Genomic DNA, 18,257 nt, shown 5'->3' with positions numbered 1-18,257 from the left:
CTAAGAGAGAAGGTGTGACTGGAATGATCTAAGAGAAAGAATTTTGAGAGAGAAATCGAAGAAGATGAAAAGTCGTGGGTATTTAGAAAATCTCATTGTTTAATATTTTTCTTAAAAAACGTGCCTCTTTTAAAATTCATTTATCTTTCCTATTTTAAAAAGCATGTAACTAATTGATGGTTAGGGACTAAATGGTAATTGAGTTTTTTTTTTTTTGTAATTTTAAAGTCAACATAGACATTTTTATAACTAGTAAAAAAGTTGAACATAATTGAAATGTAGAATCTTTATTAAAGCGTGGGGTTTTGTTATCCCTCACATTAGACATTTCCTGAGTTAAAATGCTCAATTAGGGCCAAGAATGATTTGGGCCGAGCCATTGATTTGAAAGGCCCAATCCACAAATTTGGTATAGGCCCAAAATAAACGGAATAAAGCCCAACAATTCGAATATACCCCACACAGATTCCTCTCAAGCACAAAATTATCTTCGGGAAGAAATCGAAACCCAAATCATCTCCACTGAGCGCCACCGGTTGGGACCGGCATTATAAAAGCCCTAACGAGCGCGTTGGCAGGATCCTCTCTCTCGTGCTGCGAGATTTCCTCTCTTTGTTGTCTTCCCCTTTTCCGTTCGACTTCAGATAATTTTAACTTCAGGTTAGGGCTTCTTCTTCCCGCTCTCTACACTTTTCGCTACTTAATTTGATTTCCACCGGTATGTGTTTGTCGCGATTGTTTTTGCACCTTTTGGGTTTATCGTTTTTGGGATGGTCAATCAGTTTTTGAATCTGGGTACTTCGAAGAATGTTTATGTGTGGGGTAAACTAGCTTGGGTTCATGGGATTGAAGCAACTTTAGCCATTGACTTCTATTAGTTCTAATTTTTTTTGGAAGATGGTTGTTCTAATGTTGTAAAATGTGCTGGTGCTGGTGGTGGGGATTGCTTTTTCAAGCTTTCGCCTCTTCCTACCTCTTTATTACTATGATGAACATAAATTGAGAAATCTAATGGTGAGTTCTATTCATCCTCGTGTCAAATCCTGCAGTTGTCATATTAGATGGGCTTTTAGCCTTGTAGGGAGGGGATTTGGCATAATTGTTTTACTTCTTATTTAGTGATTTAAGGATACTTTTATTTTTACTTTACTAAATCTCCCTCGCTTTGGTTTTGGTTGGGTTTATCTGTTCTGTGGTTTGCGAATTGTTTGCTTTCATCCATTTGTTCTGTTCGTTTTTGGGTGTAATGTTAGGATAACCATTTGGGTTTCGCAGATATAATTCCTATTTGTGAAAGGTTTTGGTATGAAAATGGAAAACACAAGTCTCTAATTGAGTTAACAAGAAGGCTTATTATCGTATTTTTCTTAAATTTTATGACAAACACATTTGAGTAGAATATCAGTTGGAGGTAAGAAATCAGATGTATTGAAGGCCCTCCAGCTTGATGATGGCATGGTTTTGTTTTGTTGTATCAAAGATGATTGTTTTTCACTGCCCCTCGCTCCCTCTTTTGTTGGGTTCTCCTGTTTTGTATTGTGTGCGTGTGTGTGTATATATATATATCATTTTTCTCAATTAAAGCCAGGCCTTTCATAAGTTTGGTGGTTTATACATATAGTGAACAGCACCTTCGCTGACTTTTGGATGTATGCTCCAGGTAGGGTGTTGTAATAACCTGACAACTTGAAGAAACTGAACAACCCAGCCCAAACTGTAGGGGATGGGTTGGATTACTTTTTTGCATAACTGAAATAGTTGTAATTGAAAATCTTGAAAAGTTTACTTTCTCAAACTTAGTGACTACTGTATCTAATTAACCATGGTGGAACCATGAAGTAAATGAACTTTTTACTAAAAAAATTGTAGTAAACTAACTGGCAGCTGTTCAACCGTTACTTTGGAGTGAAAATGCATAGGAATCCTCTTGGACTGAGATAAGACTATATAATAATATTTGAGCAACTTTCTGCAAGCACCAACTGCTCTCATTGCTCACGACGGATTCTCCAAATGGCTGCCAATGCAAATATTTGTGTTCTATGGATTATTGTTGTTTTCATCTAATAAACAAACACAGCAAAAGTATACAATTCTAAATAAAAAACATGGATGTCGAGATAAAAATGTGTTTTTATTGGTGAGAAATTGAGCTTTCATTTAGAGAAAGTGAAAGAATACAAGAAGGATATACAAAAGGACAGCTAACAAGAGTAGTTAGATCTAACTATACAAAACTGGCTTCCAGTTCATTGAGATAGAAATGTAGTAGGAAAAGTCTTCAAATAGCCAAAATGTAGTAATCCATCCAACTCTTCAAGTCTTTTATCTAGCTGATCCTCTAAACATATTTTCTTGACATTTATATAATTGGAAGAATGTTGAAATTTGAACTAAAGTTTGTCTCCTCTTCTTCAACTCAAAGGTTACCCCAGTTTGGATTTTTTTTTCTGTTTAATGATTCATTCATCCTTCCCTCTTGAATTTCTCTCTCGTGAAAAGACAATCACAGCCCAGAAAGCTTCCGTCACATATCCTATATCCATAACAATATCCATAGAGCTTGTTGAACAAATGAAATTTTGATTGTTGAACTGGTTTGTGATGGAACCCAAATATATTGAGATATAATCAGACCAAACTACATAATAAACCAATTTGGACCCTTCCAATCATGAGACATGCCTATCTTCCTTCTTCCCCTTCTCTCTATTTATAACCAAATTCCCTAACAACTCCCCTAACTATTACTAATATATCCTTAATATCCCTTCTAACACCCTAATACCATTCTTATCAATTTGGTCGCTGGACTGTGGTTGAAAGATTCAGTGGCAAAGGCATACAAGTTGAGAGCTTGTCCTTGGGATTGAGTCACCTGACGAGGAAAATTTGTGATGACATAGGTTGATGAAATTGGACATGAGAATATTGGAGAGGAAGTAGAATGCTTTTTCTGATTTTAAATTTTCATTGCTGCTCGGAGTATGTGGATCCTAATAGTTAAAACAAGAAAGTGAATGAAGGCTTTCCTGGCTTCTGACTTTGGGAGGATGTGCCTCTCTTTTTGCCAGTTGGCACCGCTTGAAATGCCAATTGAATGTCACTTGTGGAAACGAGACAAATGTTCTTTTGTGGGCACCTTTTGTTGTTGGTTCCTTCTTTAGATTCTTTTTGCATGCACAGATCATGTTGGGTTCTCATATGCTATCAGATGAGAGTGACTGTATTTTTTGTTTTTCTTCACCAAACTATTCTTCAGGCTTGCTGTTAAAAGTATCAGAAAACGAAGTTATATATTTTTACTTTCTAAATTTGTAATGTAGTTGTATATTCTCATCCCCGTAGGTAGATGTCTAGTTGATGACACATAAATGGAGATAAAGACTTGCGGGAAGCCAATTGATTCTTTGCTGGAGAAGGTTCTATGTATGAATATTCTGTCTTCTGATTACTTTAAGGAGCTTTATCGTTTGAAGACATACCATGAAGTGGTTGATGAGATTTATAACCAAGTTGATCACGTGGAGCCATGGATGACTGGTAACTGCCGTGGTCCTTCAACAGCATTCTGCCTTCTGTACAAGTTTTTCACCATGAAACTTACTGTTAAGCAAATGCATGGGCTTTTAAAGCACGAAGATTCTCCTTACATCAGAGCGGTAGGTGGAAACCTTTTGACCTTTAGTAATCATGTTTATAGCAAAGATGTAATAATTGTTTCGTAGCATTTATGTCATGGTCCATTTATAGTCTTTATCCTTATTTTTTATTTTATTTTTTATTTTTGTTTTTTGTAAATATATAATGTGGTGCAAACCAATATGCATGTACTTTTACAATCTTCACTGTGCTCTGAGAAAATGTTAATATATTATATCTAGTTTGAAACTTGGATTACTAACGTACAAGTTGGATCAAATATAGCTGTTGTAAATGGTTTACAATGGTAATTAGGTAATGTCACTGTGTTGCTTTTCATGTTTGCTAATTGATTAATCAGTTTCTATCTATACTTCTAAATATCTAGTTCTCTCTCAACTCTAGGTTGTTCAATGAATAAACAGCTTGTTCTTGGAGGATCTTGGTCATTGTCACCTAGAACAACTACTAATCTAAACTAGTTTGCTGTTTGCGAATATGTTGGAGACTAGCTCTTTGTATATTGATGTGTTTGGGTTGCTCTCTTTCTAAGTCGTACTTTATTCTATCACTTCAATTAGTACTTTATGTTCTGATGATTCTGTTGTACTAGAATCATTGGTACCTGATATAAACCTTGCTCTTTATCCTCTCCCCAAACACAAGTGTGAGTCACTTTGTGAGCAGAAATTTGTTTTCTGCCATCGTCATCGATTCCCCAATTCCCTGCCAAGAAGATTACTAGAGAAGCTTTCCAGCTATCCCTATAAAACAATAAAACAGAATAATTGCAAGAAGACCCGAGCCAAAAAACTTGATCCTGAAGTATGAAGTAAATTACGTAAATAGTGTTTATGGAATAACTTGCTAGTAATCATAGTTAGCCCTAAGTTCGTGAAAGTGATTAAGGATCACTTTTTAGAAGAGGTCAAAAATCACCAATGAATATGTCTTGAGAGCTTTTGGTTATTATGAATTTTAGAATGGTATAATGGCATATACAATAAGTTATAAGCAGAATGTTCGATTAGTTTTAAATGTCCACTTGAACGATTTCAACTTTTACCATCAAAAGAAAAATTCTTCTTTTAGGTTTTTGATTGGCAGTCAGGTTCTCTTTCTCATTCAAATACGCCATTTTAGCAAGTCGTCAATTAGGAGCACAGGTCTCCTTTCTTTCTCTCTCTTAAATTTATTATTCTGAGTTGATAATGTTTGTGCTTTTATTTGGATTGAAATTTTTTAATGGACTTTATATTAGAATTCTTTTTGAGATCTTCTCTGACGTTCATCTTTTTCCCTTTTTGCTAGTTCCTACATTACTCTATTTCTTTAGTTTATAAAACTGTCTGATACATGCATATGCTTGGTAACGTTCTTGCCTTGCTCACCAGATGTTATGAACAAAGGATGAGCCTTGTCACTTTGGGTTGCTGTGCCCTTTCTCACACTATAAATTAATAGTGCCTTTGCTTTGCTTTGCAGTTATCTAAGGTTTGAGGTGACCTTTTTTTAATTATTATTATTATTATTTTTTTAAAGATGCTGAGATTATTTCAATCCCTTGGATTTATTTATCTGTAAATTGATATTCTTTGACGAGTGCTCAATGTTATCCATATGGATATTGCATCCTTTTGTTGTATACTTAATAAGGTTAGAATACATCAAAGGACTTAATATGGTTACTTATATTCTTGCATGCCCCTTTTTCTGTGTAATTTGTTTTAATATCTGATAATTATGATGCCCTTAGCTGTCCGATGTTTAAGAAGTTATGGTCTTAGCTGTGTTATAATACGTTGGGTTCTGCTACCTTTTGATGTTATTTCTTAAATTAATTTTTCCAGATTGGATTTCTATACTTGAGATATGTTGCAGATCCAAAGACTCTCTGGACTTGGTTTGAACCGTATGTTAAAGATGAAGAGGTATGTGATGCATATAGAAGCTTGATTATTATTATTGTTGAAATACATTGAATTAGCCCCAAGGGTATTTTTGTAATTTATACTATATTTGCTAAATTAGGGTTTCACCTCATCTTATTTATATCCGTGGTTGGGGTTTATTGTATGTATGACATTAAAATAATAAGGCTTTTTCTATCGTGGTTTTTCTTCCCTGAATTAGGGTTTTCCACGTAAACTCCTTGTGTCGTTTTTTCTTTTCTATTTCAATATGGTATCAGAGTAAGGTGATGAAACCCTAACCCCGATAGAAGAAACTTAGTCATCAAATTGGATAGGTGAAGGTACACTGGCAGACACGACTAATGTGGCTGTGATTCAAGCAGCAGTTGATCGGTATCTCCGAACCATCATCCTAGGCGGCACAGCCGAACAGCTCCAGCTGGTGCACCGAACAGCAGTTGGTGGACTCGCTCCAGCCGACGTGTCGATCAGTTCCCAGACGCAGTAGACGCAGTCGTTCCAGCCAAACATCATCGATGAGGGTCCCTCGACTTCGTATGCGATTGGTTCTTCCACTTCGCACACGCTTGGTCCTTCGACTTCGCACACGATCGGTCCTTCGACTTCGCATGGGATCGGATTTGCTCCAGGCGGCCGTGGGTTTGATCCAGCTACCGGGTCGGGTCAGATCGGTGTGTTTTCTTCAACCCATCAGCCGATCGTCGAGCCCTCGGTCCGTTACCCACCGTCGCAGCCGTCTGGGAGCAATGTCGATCACGGGCTGCCGTATTTTGCCGCCAGTGGACTTCCGGCAGTAGCCTCTTCACAGTACCATGGTGGACAACCTCTTCCTCATGTGTACCCAGTTCAACCTCAGTTTCGAATGGGTGATTCCGTTGAAGAAAATCCCATGACCTATTGACAGAAACATTCCAAATCTGAATCTCATGGGGAACTCCAACAACAATTGCTTAATCTCCAACAACAGATGGCCGCCCTTGGAGCCAGATTGAATGGCCATGATTCTTTCCCGATGTATTCAAAAAATCCGGTATCAATGTTTCCTACTCTTCCTACTACTAATCTTTTATCTGGGACTATAGGAAATTCTGTAGGAATGATCACGGGAGAGAAGCTGAATGGACAAAATTACTTTTCTTGGTCTCAAACAATTAAAATGGTTCTTGAGGGACGCCATAAGTTTGGATATTTGATTGGAGGGATACCACTCTGGATATGCCAATTGCTCTGAGAAAGGGAACCAGGTCATGTACAAAGTACCCTTGTTTTCTGACCTATGGTAACTTTATCTCCTAGTTTTAAGGCTTTCACTACTCAACTGGATGCTCTAGCAATACCTACCAGTGTACATGCGGCCATGGAAGTTCCCGAGTGGAAAGCGGCAGTAATGGAGGAAATGAGAGCTCTCGAGGCAAATAAGACTTGGGAGTTAGTAGCTCTCCCTAGAGGTCACAGAACAGTTGGTTACAAATGGGTGTTCACAGTGAAGTATAAGTCTGACGGAACGCTCGAGAGATATAAGGCTAGGTTAGTTGCTAAAGGGTTCACTTAGACGTATGGGATTGATTATTCAGAAACCTTTTCCCCAATGGCTAAGTTAAACACGATTCGTGTTCTTTTGTCTGTCATCGTAAATAAAGATTGGCCCCTACATCAACTAAATGTAAAAAATGCCTTCTTAAATGGTGAGTTAGAAGAGGAAGTTTACATGAGTCCACCTCCAGGTTTTGAAGCTAAGTTTGGGAATCATGTTTGCAAACTCAAGAAGTCCTTATATGGGTTGAAGCAATCCCCTAGGGCATGGTTTGACAGGTTCATCGTGTTTGTTAAGTCCTAAGGGTTTGTTCAGGGGCATTCTGATCATACCTTGTTTACCACAAAATCATCCTTAGGGAAGATTGCTGTGTTGGTGGTGTATGTTGATGACATCATCTTATCAGGAGATGACACAACAGAAATTGCTAAGTTGAAACAGAGGATGGCAGGTGAATTTGAAATCAAGGATTTTGGTAGTTTGAGGTATTTTCTCGGGATGGAAGTGGCAAGATCAACGGAAATACACTCTGGACTTGTTGAAGGAAACAGGAATGATTGGATGCAAACCCATTGACATTCCTATTGAGGTCAATAGCAAACTGAAAAGCATTTCGGAAGGAGTTCCTATGAATAAGGAGAGGTATCAACGCTTGGTAGGGAAACTGATTTACTTATCTCATACTAGGCCCGACATCTCCTATGTTGTGAGTGTGGTAAGTCAGTTCATGCAGAATCCATATGAGGAGCACATGGAAGCTGTGACTCGAATTTTGAGATACCTGAAGTCCACCCCTGGGAAGGGCTTAGTGTTCAGAAAACATGACACACGGAGCATCGAGGCGTATACTGACTCAGGTTGGGCCGGATCTGTGACTGATAGAAAGTCACCCTCAGGGTACTGTACCTTTGTGTGGGTAAATTTGGTAACTTGGCAGAGTAAAAAACAGGGTGTGGTGGCTAGAAGTAGTGCTGAGGCAGAGTATAGAGCTGTGAGTTTGGGAGAGAGTGAAGAAATTTGGTTGCAGAAATTTTTATCTGATCTTCACCAGAGTAGTTTGGGGCCCATGAGGTTGTATTGTGATAATAAGGCTGCCATCAGTATTGCGAATAATCCCGTGCAACATGATAGAACCAAACACGTGGAAATTGACAGGCAATTTATTAAAGAGAAGTTAGATTGCGGAGCTATCTGTATTCTCTATGTACCTTCGGTCCAACAAGTTGCAGATGTTCTTACGAAAGGGTTATCGAGACAGACGTTTGAAGCTTGTTTTAGCAAGTTGGGTCTTGTCGATATTTACGCCCCAACTTGAGGGGGTGTTGAGATACGTTGAATTAGCCCTAGGGACATTTTTGTAATTTATACTATATTTGCTAAATTAGGGTTTCACCTCATCTTATTTATATCTGAGGTTGGGGTCTATTGTATGTATGATATTAAAATAATAAGGCCTTTTCTATCGTGGTTTTTCTTCCTTGAATTAGGGTTTTCCACGTAAACTCCTTGTGTCGTTTCTTTCTTTTCTATTTCAATAATTACTACTATTATCACTATTATTATTTCCATTTTTGTGGATTGTTGTTAAAGCATTACGGTTAGGATGCTTGTGTTTGGCTTAAAATTTCCGTTAATGTGACTATAAGTTGCTTTCTGGTTTCTGCTACCCTTAATGTATCTATTTATATATTGATAATTGAGAAGCGCAGGCCTATTTTCAATATTGTTGAGATGTCATATATGCTTGTGAATATGAATTTGAACTTTGTGGCCGTTGATACTTTCTAATCAAGTAATTACTTTATGTCATGGGGTTTTATAGAAGGGACACCTTGTCCCTTTGTCTATTAGGCTGTTTTAGCTGAGTTGGTGCTGTTTGAGTGAAGTTTTAACTTAATTTACAAAAGAGGCACTAGTGTCCATGATGTAGCCTAGGAGATAAAAGGAGAGAAACTTCCCATGATAAAATCAAAATCTTTATTAGGAATATAAAATTGCCAATACAAGAAGACAATCTCTCTATTTATAGAGAATTGGAAAGCAAACTAATCCTAATACTAGTTAATTAAAGAAACTAATCCTAATCTTAATTAGTCAAAGAAACTAATCCTAATCTTAATTAGTCAAAGAAACTAATCCTAATCCTAATCCTAATAAACCAAGGAAACTAATCCCAATTCTAATCAATCATGGAAACTAATCCCAATCCTAATCAATTAAGGATTTGACCATAATATCCTAACATATCCTATTCCTACTACATTATTCTATCCCTAAAAAAAAAACTCGTTCTCGAGTTTTAAAACGAAAATGAAAATAAAAAAAAAGTAAGCCACTCGAAGGACACATCTTTGAACATCGGGCATGAATAACAACAAATTTTCACGAGCCACATCAATATATCGAATATTTGATTCTTGAAAGGGAAATTTTTTTCTATCAATACTATCATCAATGAACCCAAGAATTAAGTTGTTCAAAAAACCGATTGTTGCTAAAATATATGCAGCAGACTCCTTAAGGAAGGTTGGAAAAAGATTTTTAATTTTCTTCGAATTAGGTTGCCCATGTGTATCTTTTTCTTCTACACTTAAATAATTCACATCCTCCCAGTATTTCCTTTGATATAACCTTGATCGTGGTTGAACTTGAACAATTCTTGGTAAATCTTGGACATTTTTTGCATACCATAGGTGGTGTTGATTCTCTTGTTGTCTTTCTTGTGGTCATGACTAATTTCTGCTCCATTCTCTTGTGGTGGAGGTAATTGTGGTTGGTTGTGAGGCTCGTTTAATTGATTTGACCAAATGGACACATTCTTTGCAATGGCTTCATCTTCTTCAACACCTTCTTCGTTGATTTCATCGATTAATAGTTCCTTATCATCTGGTTCAAATCAAGTAACCTCTGTTTTAGTCCCATCGTTTTTTCCTTCTTCCAATGCAAGCTCCTCTTTGATCTTTCTACCTTTCTTATTTAACTCATGTTCAATTGATTTTTTCTGTTCTTCTACTTCATTCATTTTTTGCGCAATTTCACAACCCATTTGGATGAGTTCTTGATCTTCTTGAGTGACTAAATGTGATTCTTGATGGTTTCTTGAAAAATCTTCAAGATTATGTCTGTCTTGATTTTTTTTCCCAAAAGAACTCGAATTTCATTCATTCTCTTTCGAAAATCCTCTTGATAGATGTTTTTATTTGTATATATTTGTTTTCGAAAGTCCTCTGGGATGGTGGACCTCACTTTGTTAGGTGGGAGGCATTTTGAAGGCAGTGGAGCTGGGAGGTTTAGGCATTAGAATTACGTAATGAGGCTCTGTATTGATGATTGAGGGTTTCTTTTGCAGATTGCTTTTCCACATTCTTTGCTCCATTTGAAGTTCTTTGCTTAGCAAGTTTTGCATGACCTGGATTGTTAAGATATCCATTAAAGTTTCAAGTTCTTTGCTTGGCAAGTTTTGAATGGGAGAGTGAACATCCAAGACTATCTCAAGAGACCTTTACTTTTTGATGCACCCGCAATGCTCGTTCTCTATAGGCGGTAGAGGAGGATCTTGAACATCTTTTGTTAGATTGCTAGTTTGCTTATTCCCTTTGGAGTCTATGCTTGAAGTCGTTTGAGATTGGTTTGGCTCTTGGCAAAAATGGCAACTTTGTGATTTAGGAGACTACAGCCAGTTTTTTTAAAGCTCAAGATGCAATAGTCTTTTGGTGCAAAAAAAGCGCAAGATGCAAAGAAAGCGGTTTTTTTTTTTTTGATGAGGCATAGTATATGTAAATGTACTACTTAGAGACAAGAAAGCATAGTTGAAGTGGAAATATGAAAAGGAAAAATCCTAAACACTAGGAATTTTGCATTTAGACTGAGTAAATTTGATTTTCTTTAGTTAATAAAGAACGAGAAATCCTAATTATGACTATTTTCTTAAAGTAATTAGAAAGCCCCAAGGGCTAGGGCTTTGAGCCTTGGGGCTTCACAAAAGGCACATGCCTAATGCATGCTTTATTTTGTGAGGCTCGCCTTTTCAAGTTGAGGTGCTAGTCGTGAGCCTAGTGCCTAGGTGCACGCACGTGCCTTGAAGGGCTTTTTAAAACAATGAGTGTAGCATTATATGTCAAGGATGTTTTTGTTTTTGTTATTTTTTGGTGGAATTTGGCTAGCAAGGAATAGTAGGATTTACTGAAGGGTGAATAGATCTCAGGAGGAGGTTGCTAGGTTTAATGGTTTTTTATGGGTGTTTGTTATGTTAGCTTTTGTAATTACTAGCTTGGTGTTATTCTTTTGTATTGGAGTCTCTTCTTGTATTTAATGTTAGGACCTGTTTTATGGTTTTCTTCCCTTGTACTTCTTTCAATTTTATAGAATGAAAGTTTGGTTTCTTATAAAAAAGCTTGGGCAGTTTTTTCTAGGGGTGGTTTGGGGTAAGTGGGATTTGGAAGTGCCTATATTCTCTCACCTCGTTTTTGGCCATTCCATGAAACACCCTTTTCATCGTTCTGTAGCCTTGATAGTCTATCATCTCTTTTGACCAGTTGGAGAAATCTTTTCAAACTCCTTTGTCTGGGCATCCTGCCTTTTTTTAGTAAGTTTCACTTCAATGAAATTTGTTTCTTATAAAAAAAGGGAAGTATAGACCCATCTCATGTCTATGTTCACTTCTAACAATTTGGAGCTTTTCCTTGTAACTTCCATGCTCAAGCTTCTTTCAGATGGTTTCTGGTTCGTTCATTTGTTGTTTGTAGTCCTTTTCCCCTTTCAACAAATAACAGAAAATAAAATTCTTCCTTACAAATCTATGGCATTTTGCATTTTTCATTTCTAACGAATTTAATAAGAATCTAAAGCTACAAATGGCAGAAAAATAACTAAACAGACTTGACATGTTTCAGGAGTTTTCACCAGGATCCCATGGACGAATGACTACAATGGGTGTTTATGTGCGTGATTTGCTCCTTGGACAGGTCAGGTTATATACCAACATTACCCCCTTATATCATGTTTCTTGGTTATATCTTTCTTTTTCCATTTTAACTTGCGCCAAAAACATGATAAATTGTGTGTATATACAGTTGCTTTTGGCATTTCTCTAGTGTTTAACCATGGGAACGCTGAATTTTTCAGTTCATGGTTGGAAGATATTGTTAAGAGTTATATTTGAGTATAATAGAGTTAAAAGATTTTCACCCAGAAATGAGGAGATGCAAAAAAGTTCAGGAAAAGAACTACAGCATAATAGTAATCGCTTCCCTCCTGATTTAAGTTATTAGGTCCTTTTCATTTGCATTAAAACATCTCATATTTCGTTGGTTTATCATGGTGATTCAAAGCCATGTTCTCTGGCATGAGCTGGTGAAGTTGACTTCACAATGTGCCGTATGGTGTCTTGTCCACTTTAGTGTTGTCTTCACTCCTTGTTATTCGTCTTTTCTAATGTATCCAATATTTTCTCAACTTTTCTCATATAACCTTTTCTTGTAGTTGTATTTCACACTTATGCTCCTTACAGATTAGTGGTAGCCTTTCCTATGAAGTATGGTTGTGTTGGCTCTTACCTGAGATACCTTCGAGAGCTCTGCCCCTTCATGAACTTTCTTAATTGTGACGTGGAAAAGAAGTTTTGGGCTTAAGATTCTAACTACTTGTTTTTCTCACATTATTCCGAAGTCAAGATCATGAATGAAATGTTTTAAGGAATATTCTTGAAATATTTAAATCAATCATTGTTTGGATTCTGTTGTTGCTCTGTTGTAGTATATGGTGAAAAGAGATGAATGAAATAAAATATGAGACCAAGGTTTTGATTTTATCTCATTGTAATCTAACAGTGTGATTAATGACGTCACTAAATTGGATAATTGAGGAGATGAATGGAGACTAAGCTTTTAGGCCAGTAGTGATTTAACTCACGTGAACAGAGCCCTCAATACATTTTCTTTGTTCAGCCATAGCTGAACAACTATTCGAGAATGGGAGCAAACTGAAAAATTGTGTGTTTTAATGCTTAATCAGTAGAATGCTGATGTATATCTTGATATCTATATATGGGTTTGCATTAGGCCCACTGAGCGGAATGATTGTTAAGCTTTTATTTTATTTGTCTTTATAGCTTTTAAACGGCAAAAATTGTGTTTCATGTTATCTGGTAGTATTGGTGATTCTATTGTGCTGGATAACAAGCAGAAAGATCATTATTCCACATGTTTAAACTGGAACATATGAACATATATCTGCCTTTAAACATATTATTATTGTTATTTTTTGAATCCTCGAATTTGTAGCTAAACAGGTGCTCACATTTTGTTTTCCAATTGCAGTATTACTTCGATACTCTTTTCCCTCGTATTCCAGTTCCTGTCTTGCGGCAAGTTGTGGCTAATCTCGAAAAGTTGAAGCTTCCTAGCAAACATTCAGGTGTGACTGGGGAAACTCATCGAATAGGGTCTGAAGACACTGCACGGCGACCCCCTTCTGTTAAAGCTTCACTTTCTGTTTCCTTTGGACAACGAGCCCCACATCGTGCCTCAACTAGGGACTCATCTCCTGTTCGTCGTACGCTGCCACCATCAGCTAATGATAGAGATAACAGTGATGATCTACGAAGATCTCCAAGCAGTCGTCGTAGTCAAAGTCGTGAACATCCAGATAGTAGGGAGAGGAGCAGGGATAGAGATTATGACAGGGAGAGGAGCAGGGATAGAGATTACGACAGGGAGAGGAGCAGGGATAGAGATCACGACAGGGACAGGGACAGAGGAAGAGATAGGGACCGAGATCGAGAATATGATCGGGACAGAGAGAAGTATAGAGACCGGGAGAGGGACCGAGATAGAGAGAGAGAGAGAGCTAGGGATAGGGAAAGGGACAGAGAGCGGGACAGAGAACGAAGTTATGATTATGATCGAAGGACTCATTATAACGATAGAGAGAGTAGAAGGGACTTTGAAAGGAGTAGTCGTGATGGTGGCTCTAGGCATTATCGAAGGAGTCGTAGCCGAAGTAGGAGCCGGAGCAGAAGTCGAAGTCTACAAACGGGGAATGCCCATCACGAGCGAGAGCCGAGCCCTGCAAGGGGTGGAACTACAGAGAAGACGTCTAGCATATCGAGCAATCTGGCAAAACTAAAAGATATCTATGGTGACGTGAGCGAGCAGAAAGGGGATTCGAGCAAAGAAAGAGTTAATAGAAGGGATAGTAGTGGTGAAGAAGTGATTAGACTGGGTGGTTACTGGAAATAGTGAATGGTGATGCTCTATCTAATACAAGAACTCCATTGTATTCAATACACCATGTTATCTTCACTTAGAAAACAGAATTTAGTCTCTATTGGAAAAGGGAAGAAAAATCAATGTATTTGCCACTTGGAATTTTATAGTATTCATCATCTCTCCCAATCAATCTATTTTATCAGTTGAATGCCTTGAAGACTTCAGGCAAAATGTAATACATGCAACCATGGTGGCTGTGTATGAGATTAAAATTTGACTTCATTACTGTTCTTCTATGTTGGGTGGACAAGAAATTCTATTCTTTCTGAAAAAACCACTCTTTCCTGTAAATTCTATTGCATTCTTGTTTGAAGTCGGTTGATAAAACGTTGTCACATTGAATTTCAACTTCTTGTGATAATCTGAAGGACTCCAAAGATTAAAAAAAAGCCACCTTTTCCCCTAAAATCTACTGCTTCTGAACTCTCCTCGCCTATTCTATACGCACTTTAAAAATGGTTTATTTTGATCTTTTTTACTTTCAAAATGAATATTTCGATACCTTTCATTTTATTCATTAGACATTTAAAACGTTTTTTTTTTTGTTTTAGTTCATTTTAGTTTTTTCAAATTTTAAAAAGAAAATTCATAAAGGTCGAATTACAATTACATGGATGAAAATAGATAAAAAATAGTATTGCATATAGATCAAAAAGTAGTATATGAACTATTAATTTTCGATTTTGTATCAATTTTAGAGTTGAATTAAACATAAAATTAGAAGTATAAGCTTTGTCAAAATAGATACAAATTGAAAAGTATAGAATCTAAATAAAGGTGCATGAACTAAACAAATAATTTAACCTGAGAAAAAGATAGAAGAGAAGAAAAGAACAAACATTCTCTGGGTTGGGTGTGGAATACTTGTCGTTTAAAAGGAAGCTAGCACCTTCAAGAACCTTCTACCATTGTTATAAAATACAAACCCCATCTCCCAAAACAAACACTCAAAAAACAGAGAGAAAAACATATCATATCTGAAAAAAGATGGAGAATAATCAGAATCGCAGGATTGGAGTAGCCATGGATTACTCATCAACAAGCAAATCAGCCTTAAAATGGGCTGCTCATAACCTTCTTAGCCATGGAGATCACTTGATTTTGATCCATGTTGAGCCTCCTAATTCTGATACTCCCACAAAGCTCCTCTTCCAAGACACTGGCTCACGTACCCTCTTTCTCTTTTGTTTTTTCATTCAAATTTCCTTCATTTTTATTCTTGTTCTATAATGAACCATTTGTTCTTGTTTTTGTTTTTGTTTTTGTTTTTGTTTTTGTTTTTGTTTTTTTTCCAATTTTTAGCTTTGATTCCTCTTGAGGAATTTAGAGAGATTAAGTTGGAGAAGCAATATGGATTGAGTAATGATGCAGAGGTTCTTGATATTCTTGACAAATTAGCTACAAATAAAGGGGTATATCTCTCTGTTTTTTTCTCTGTTTTATTTTGTTTGATGAATGTTAGAGATTGAGACTGGTTTGTTTTGTTTTGAGAATGAAACAGGTAAAGGTGGTGGCTAAGGTTTATTGGGGTGATCCAAGGGAGAAGTTGTGTGAGGCTGTTGATGATCTTAATCTTCACTCACTTGTTCTTGGAAGCAGAGGTTTAGGCTCTATCAAAAGGTAATCCTTTTCTATTTTTCTATTTTTTTTCCCTTTTAAGAGTCTAACTCAGTAAAATAAAATAAAAGATCTGCCATGTGGCACCATGTGATTTGATGACAAAACTTTCAACCAATTTTTTTTTTTAATCTTTTTTAGAGGTGTTTTGATAGGACAAGTTGTGAACTTTACTCTAACTTATTGATTATCTCGGAGGTTTTTAAGCATATTAAATTAAAATAAAGTAATTTCTTGCTTATTGGTGGACAAGAAAGTAGCGTAATGATTAGGTGTAGCCACTTAACACATGACAAATTTTTATTGGACTACTGATTGGATAGATGAATTCAGCACCCAAATTTTTTCATAGGAAAGTGAGGAGGAAGAAGTTTTTTTTTTTGTTTTTTTTGTTTTTTAAGTATGTTCTTAAAAATGAAACTTCTTAAAAATGACACTTTTTAATGTTTGGATATTTAAATCTATACCAAACGTTAGAAATATATTACATAATTTGATTTTTTTTTTTTTAAAAAAAAAAAAATCTGTAACCTTTTGATTCTAGTTTGGCCTCATCTTTGTCTTAAAAAATTGAAAGATTAATTTTGCCTATTTTTCATGAAAATTTGTAACTCATACAACAACTTTTGATTTCAAGATAATGAAAAAAGAAAAATGAACTAATTTATTTATAAATATAGTAAATGTCACTATCTATTCGTGATAAATTGGGATAGATTTCTATCACTATCTATAGTATCAGTGATAGAAGTCTGTTGCGGTCTGTCACTGATAGACACTTGTTAAAATTGAAAATATTTTAAACAATTTTACCATTTAATATAATTACCCTTTAATATATAAAAAATAATTTAAATTACAAGAATTGAACCAACTCCCTTCAATTCAATGGCTTAATTATCAAACATTAATGCAGGGTTTTGCTTGGGAGTGTGAGCAACTATGTGGTGAAAAATGCTTCATGTCCAGTTACTGTGGTGAAAGGGAAGCCATTGACATTGCCAAACTCCAAATCTTAATTCTCAAATCCTCCATTTGCCCTCTTCTTCTTCTTCTTCTTCTTCCTCTTCTTCTTCATTTGTATATAATTTACTACACAAGGTAAAGCAATTATTGGGTGTCTTTTTGTTCAATATACAATGATTTGTGTTCTTTCAGCTTTTGTGGTGAATCAAATCAAATAAAATATGCTTTGTTTGTGACTTGTAATTAATGGTTCTCTTGCTTTCATAGCAAAATGGTTCACATACAAAATTTGAATAAATGAAAAAACGATTAAACGTAGATTTGAGAATACCATCAACTAATTTAGCATTTAAGTAATAGAAAGCGGATCTGGAATAACAAAAAGTGAAACCCAACATTTTTACAAAACGAAGACCCAAAACCTCTACACCAAGTGAGCGAGCAAGCTAAAACTTTACGGTATCATTAAATTGGGTATAATTCAGTAGATAAGACATCAATTATCATTTTAATCTTAATCTTTCATTTGAAAAGGAAAAAACTTTATATTATCCCATACTTGTACAATCTCATTCTCAACTTTCTCAAGTTTGGCTTATTTTTCTTCATTTTGTCCATACCTTGTCTAATCAATCTCCCTTACTAGCTTCTCATCCACCCTAGATTTGCTTTCTCTCTTATCTCTTTCCCTTGTCAATAAATGAATCCAATGATTGAGGCCAATTTTATGATGTTTTTATTTGGGTTGAAATGTAAATTTGTCAAGTTTACCATAACATCAACTTGAAGCTTTGAGTTGAGTTGCATTAGGATGAAAGTACTTTTGAAAAGTAGAGTCTAACTCAAACTAGCTACATTCAAGGAATTTAATCCTCAGAGAGAGGAACAACATTTTTTTTTTTTTTTTTTTTAAGAGAGATAATCAAGTTTGTTAGAGATAGAAAAAAGAGACCTTTCCTTAGATGTATGGTGGAAAGAGAGTCATTTGTTCCCTAGGTGACAAAAAACTAAATTTTATTACTAGTATAAATATGAGGGTTTAATTTTTACCATTCAAATTTTGTTGATGTTGAAATAAATCAAAATAACTATTAAAAATCAAAAGACTATTGGAACACATGCCTGAGCAATTAGGCTGGTATTGTTCAAACTATAAGTTAAACCTCAAAAACAAGGATGACAAGTTTGCACTTGAATTAAAATAAGTGGAGATATTCTGAATAGAAACAACTTTAACCATGAAAAAATACACAAAAACTCCAGACAAACAATCTCATTCCCAAATACAATCTTCAT

General features: G+C 35.9%; 2 protein-coding genes across 6 annotated transcripts; both read left to right on the top strand.

Annotated features, from left to right (window-relative positions):
* Positions 1-491: 491 nt before the first annotated feature.
* On the top strand, positions 492-14,632 carry LOC120067701 (pre-mRNA splicing factor SR-like 1). 5 transcript variants are annotated; one of them, XM_039019243.1, is made up of 5 exons: positions 493-660; positions 3,349-3,662; positions 5,493-5,573; positions 12,003-12,079; positions 13,428-13,645. In XM_039019243.1, exons 2-5 carry the CDS (start codon positions 3,375-3,377, stop codon positions 13,501-13,503), a joined length of 522 nt encoding a protein of 173 aa, XP_038875171.1. In that variant the 5' UTR covers positions 493-660; positions 3,349-3,374; the 3' UTR covers positions 13,504-13,645. The 5 variants fall into 5 exon arrangements, 4 of the variants coding, with proteins under 4 accessions (XP_038875171.1, XP_038875169.1, XP_038875168.1 ...); XM_039019241.1 differs by having other exon boundaries at positions 504-660; positions 3,353-3,662; positions 12,003-12,074; positions 13,428-14,632; XM_039019240.1 differs by having other exon boundaries at positions 505-660; positions 12,003-12,074; positions 13,428-14,632.
* A 653-nt stretch (positions 14,633-15,285) lies between these two features.
* LOC120067720 (universal stress protein PHOS32) lies at positions 15,286-17,204 on the top strand. The gene is made up of 4 exons (XM_039019276.1): positions 15,286-15,546; positions 15,681-15,790; positions 15,880-15,998; positions 16,912-17,204. The coding sequence occupies exons 1-4, from the start codon at positions 15,366-15,368 to the stop codon at positions 17,012-17,014; spliced, it is 513 nt and encodes a 170-aa protein (XP_038875204.1). The 5' UTR covers positions 15,286-15,365; the 3' UTR covers positions 17,015-17,204.
* The last annotated feature ends 1,053 nt before the right edge of the window (positions 17,205-18,257 follow it).

Source organism: Benincasa hispida, chromosome 12 (genome assembly GCF_009727055.1).
Source record: "Benincasa hispida cultivar B227 chromosome 12, ASM972705v1, whole genome shotgun sequence".
In the NCBI taxonomy this organism is placed as follows: domain Eukaryota; kingdom Viridiplantae; phylum Streptophyta; class Magnoliopsida; order Cucurbitales; family Cucurbitaceae; genus Benincasa; species Benincasa hispida.
This window is presented reverse-complemented; position numbering and strand designations above follow the sequence as displayed.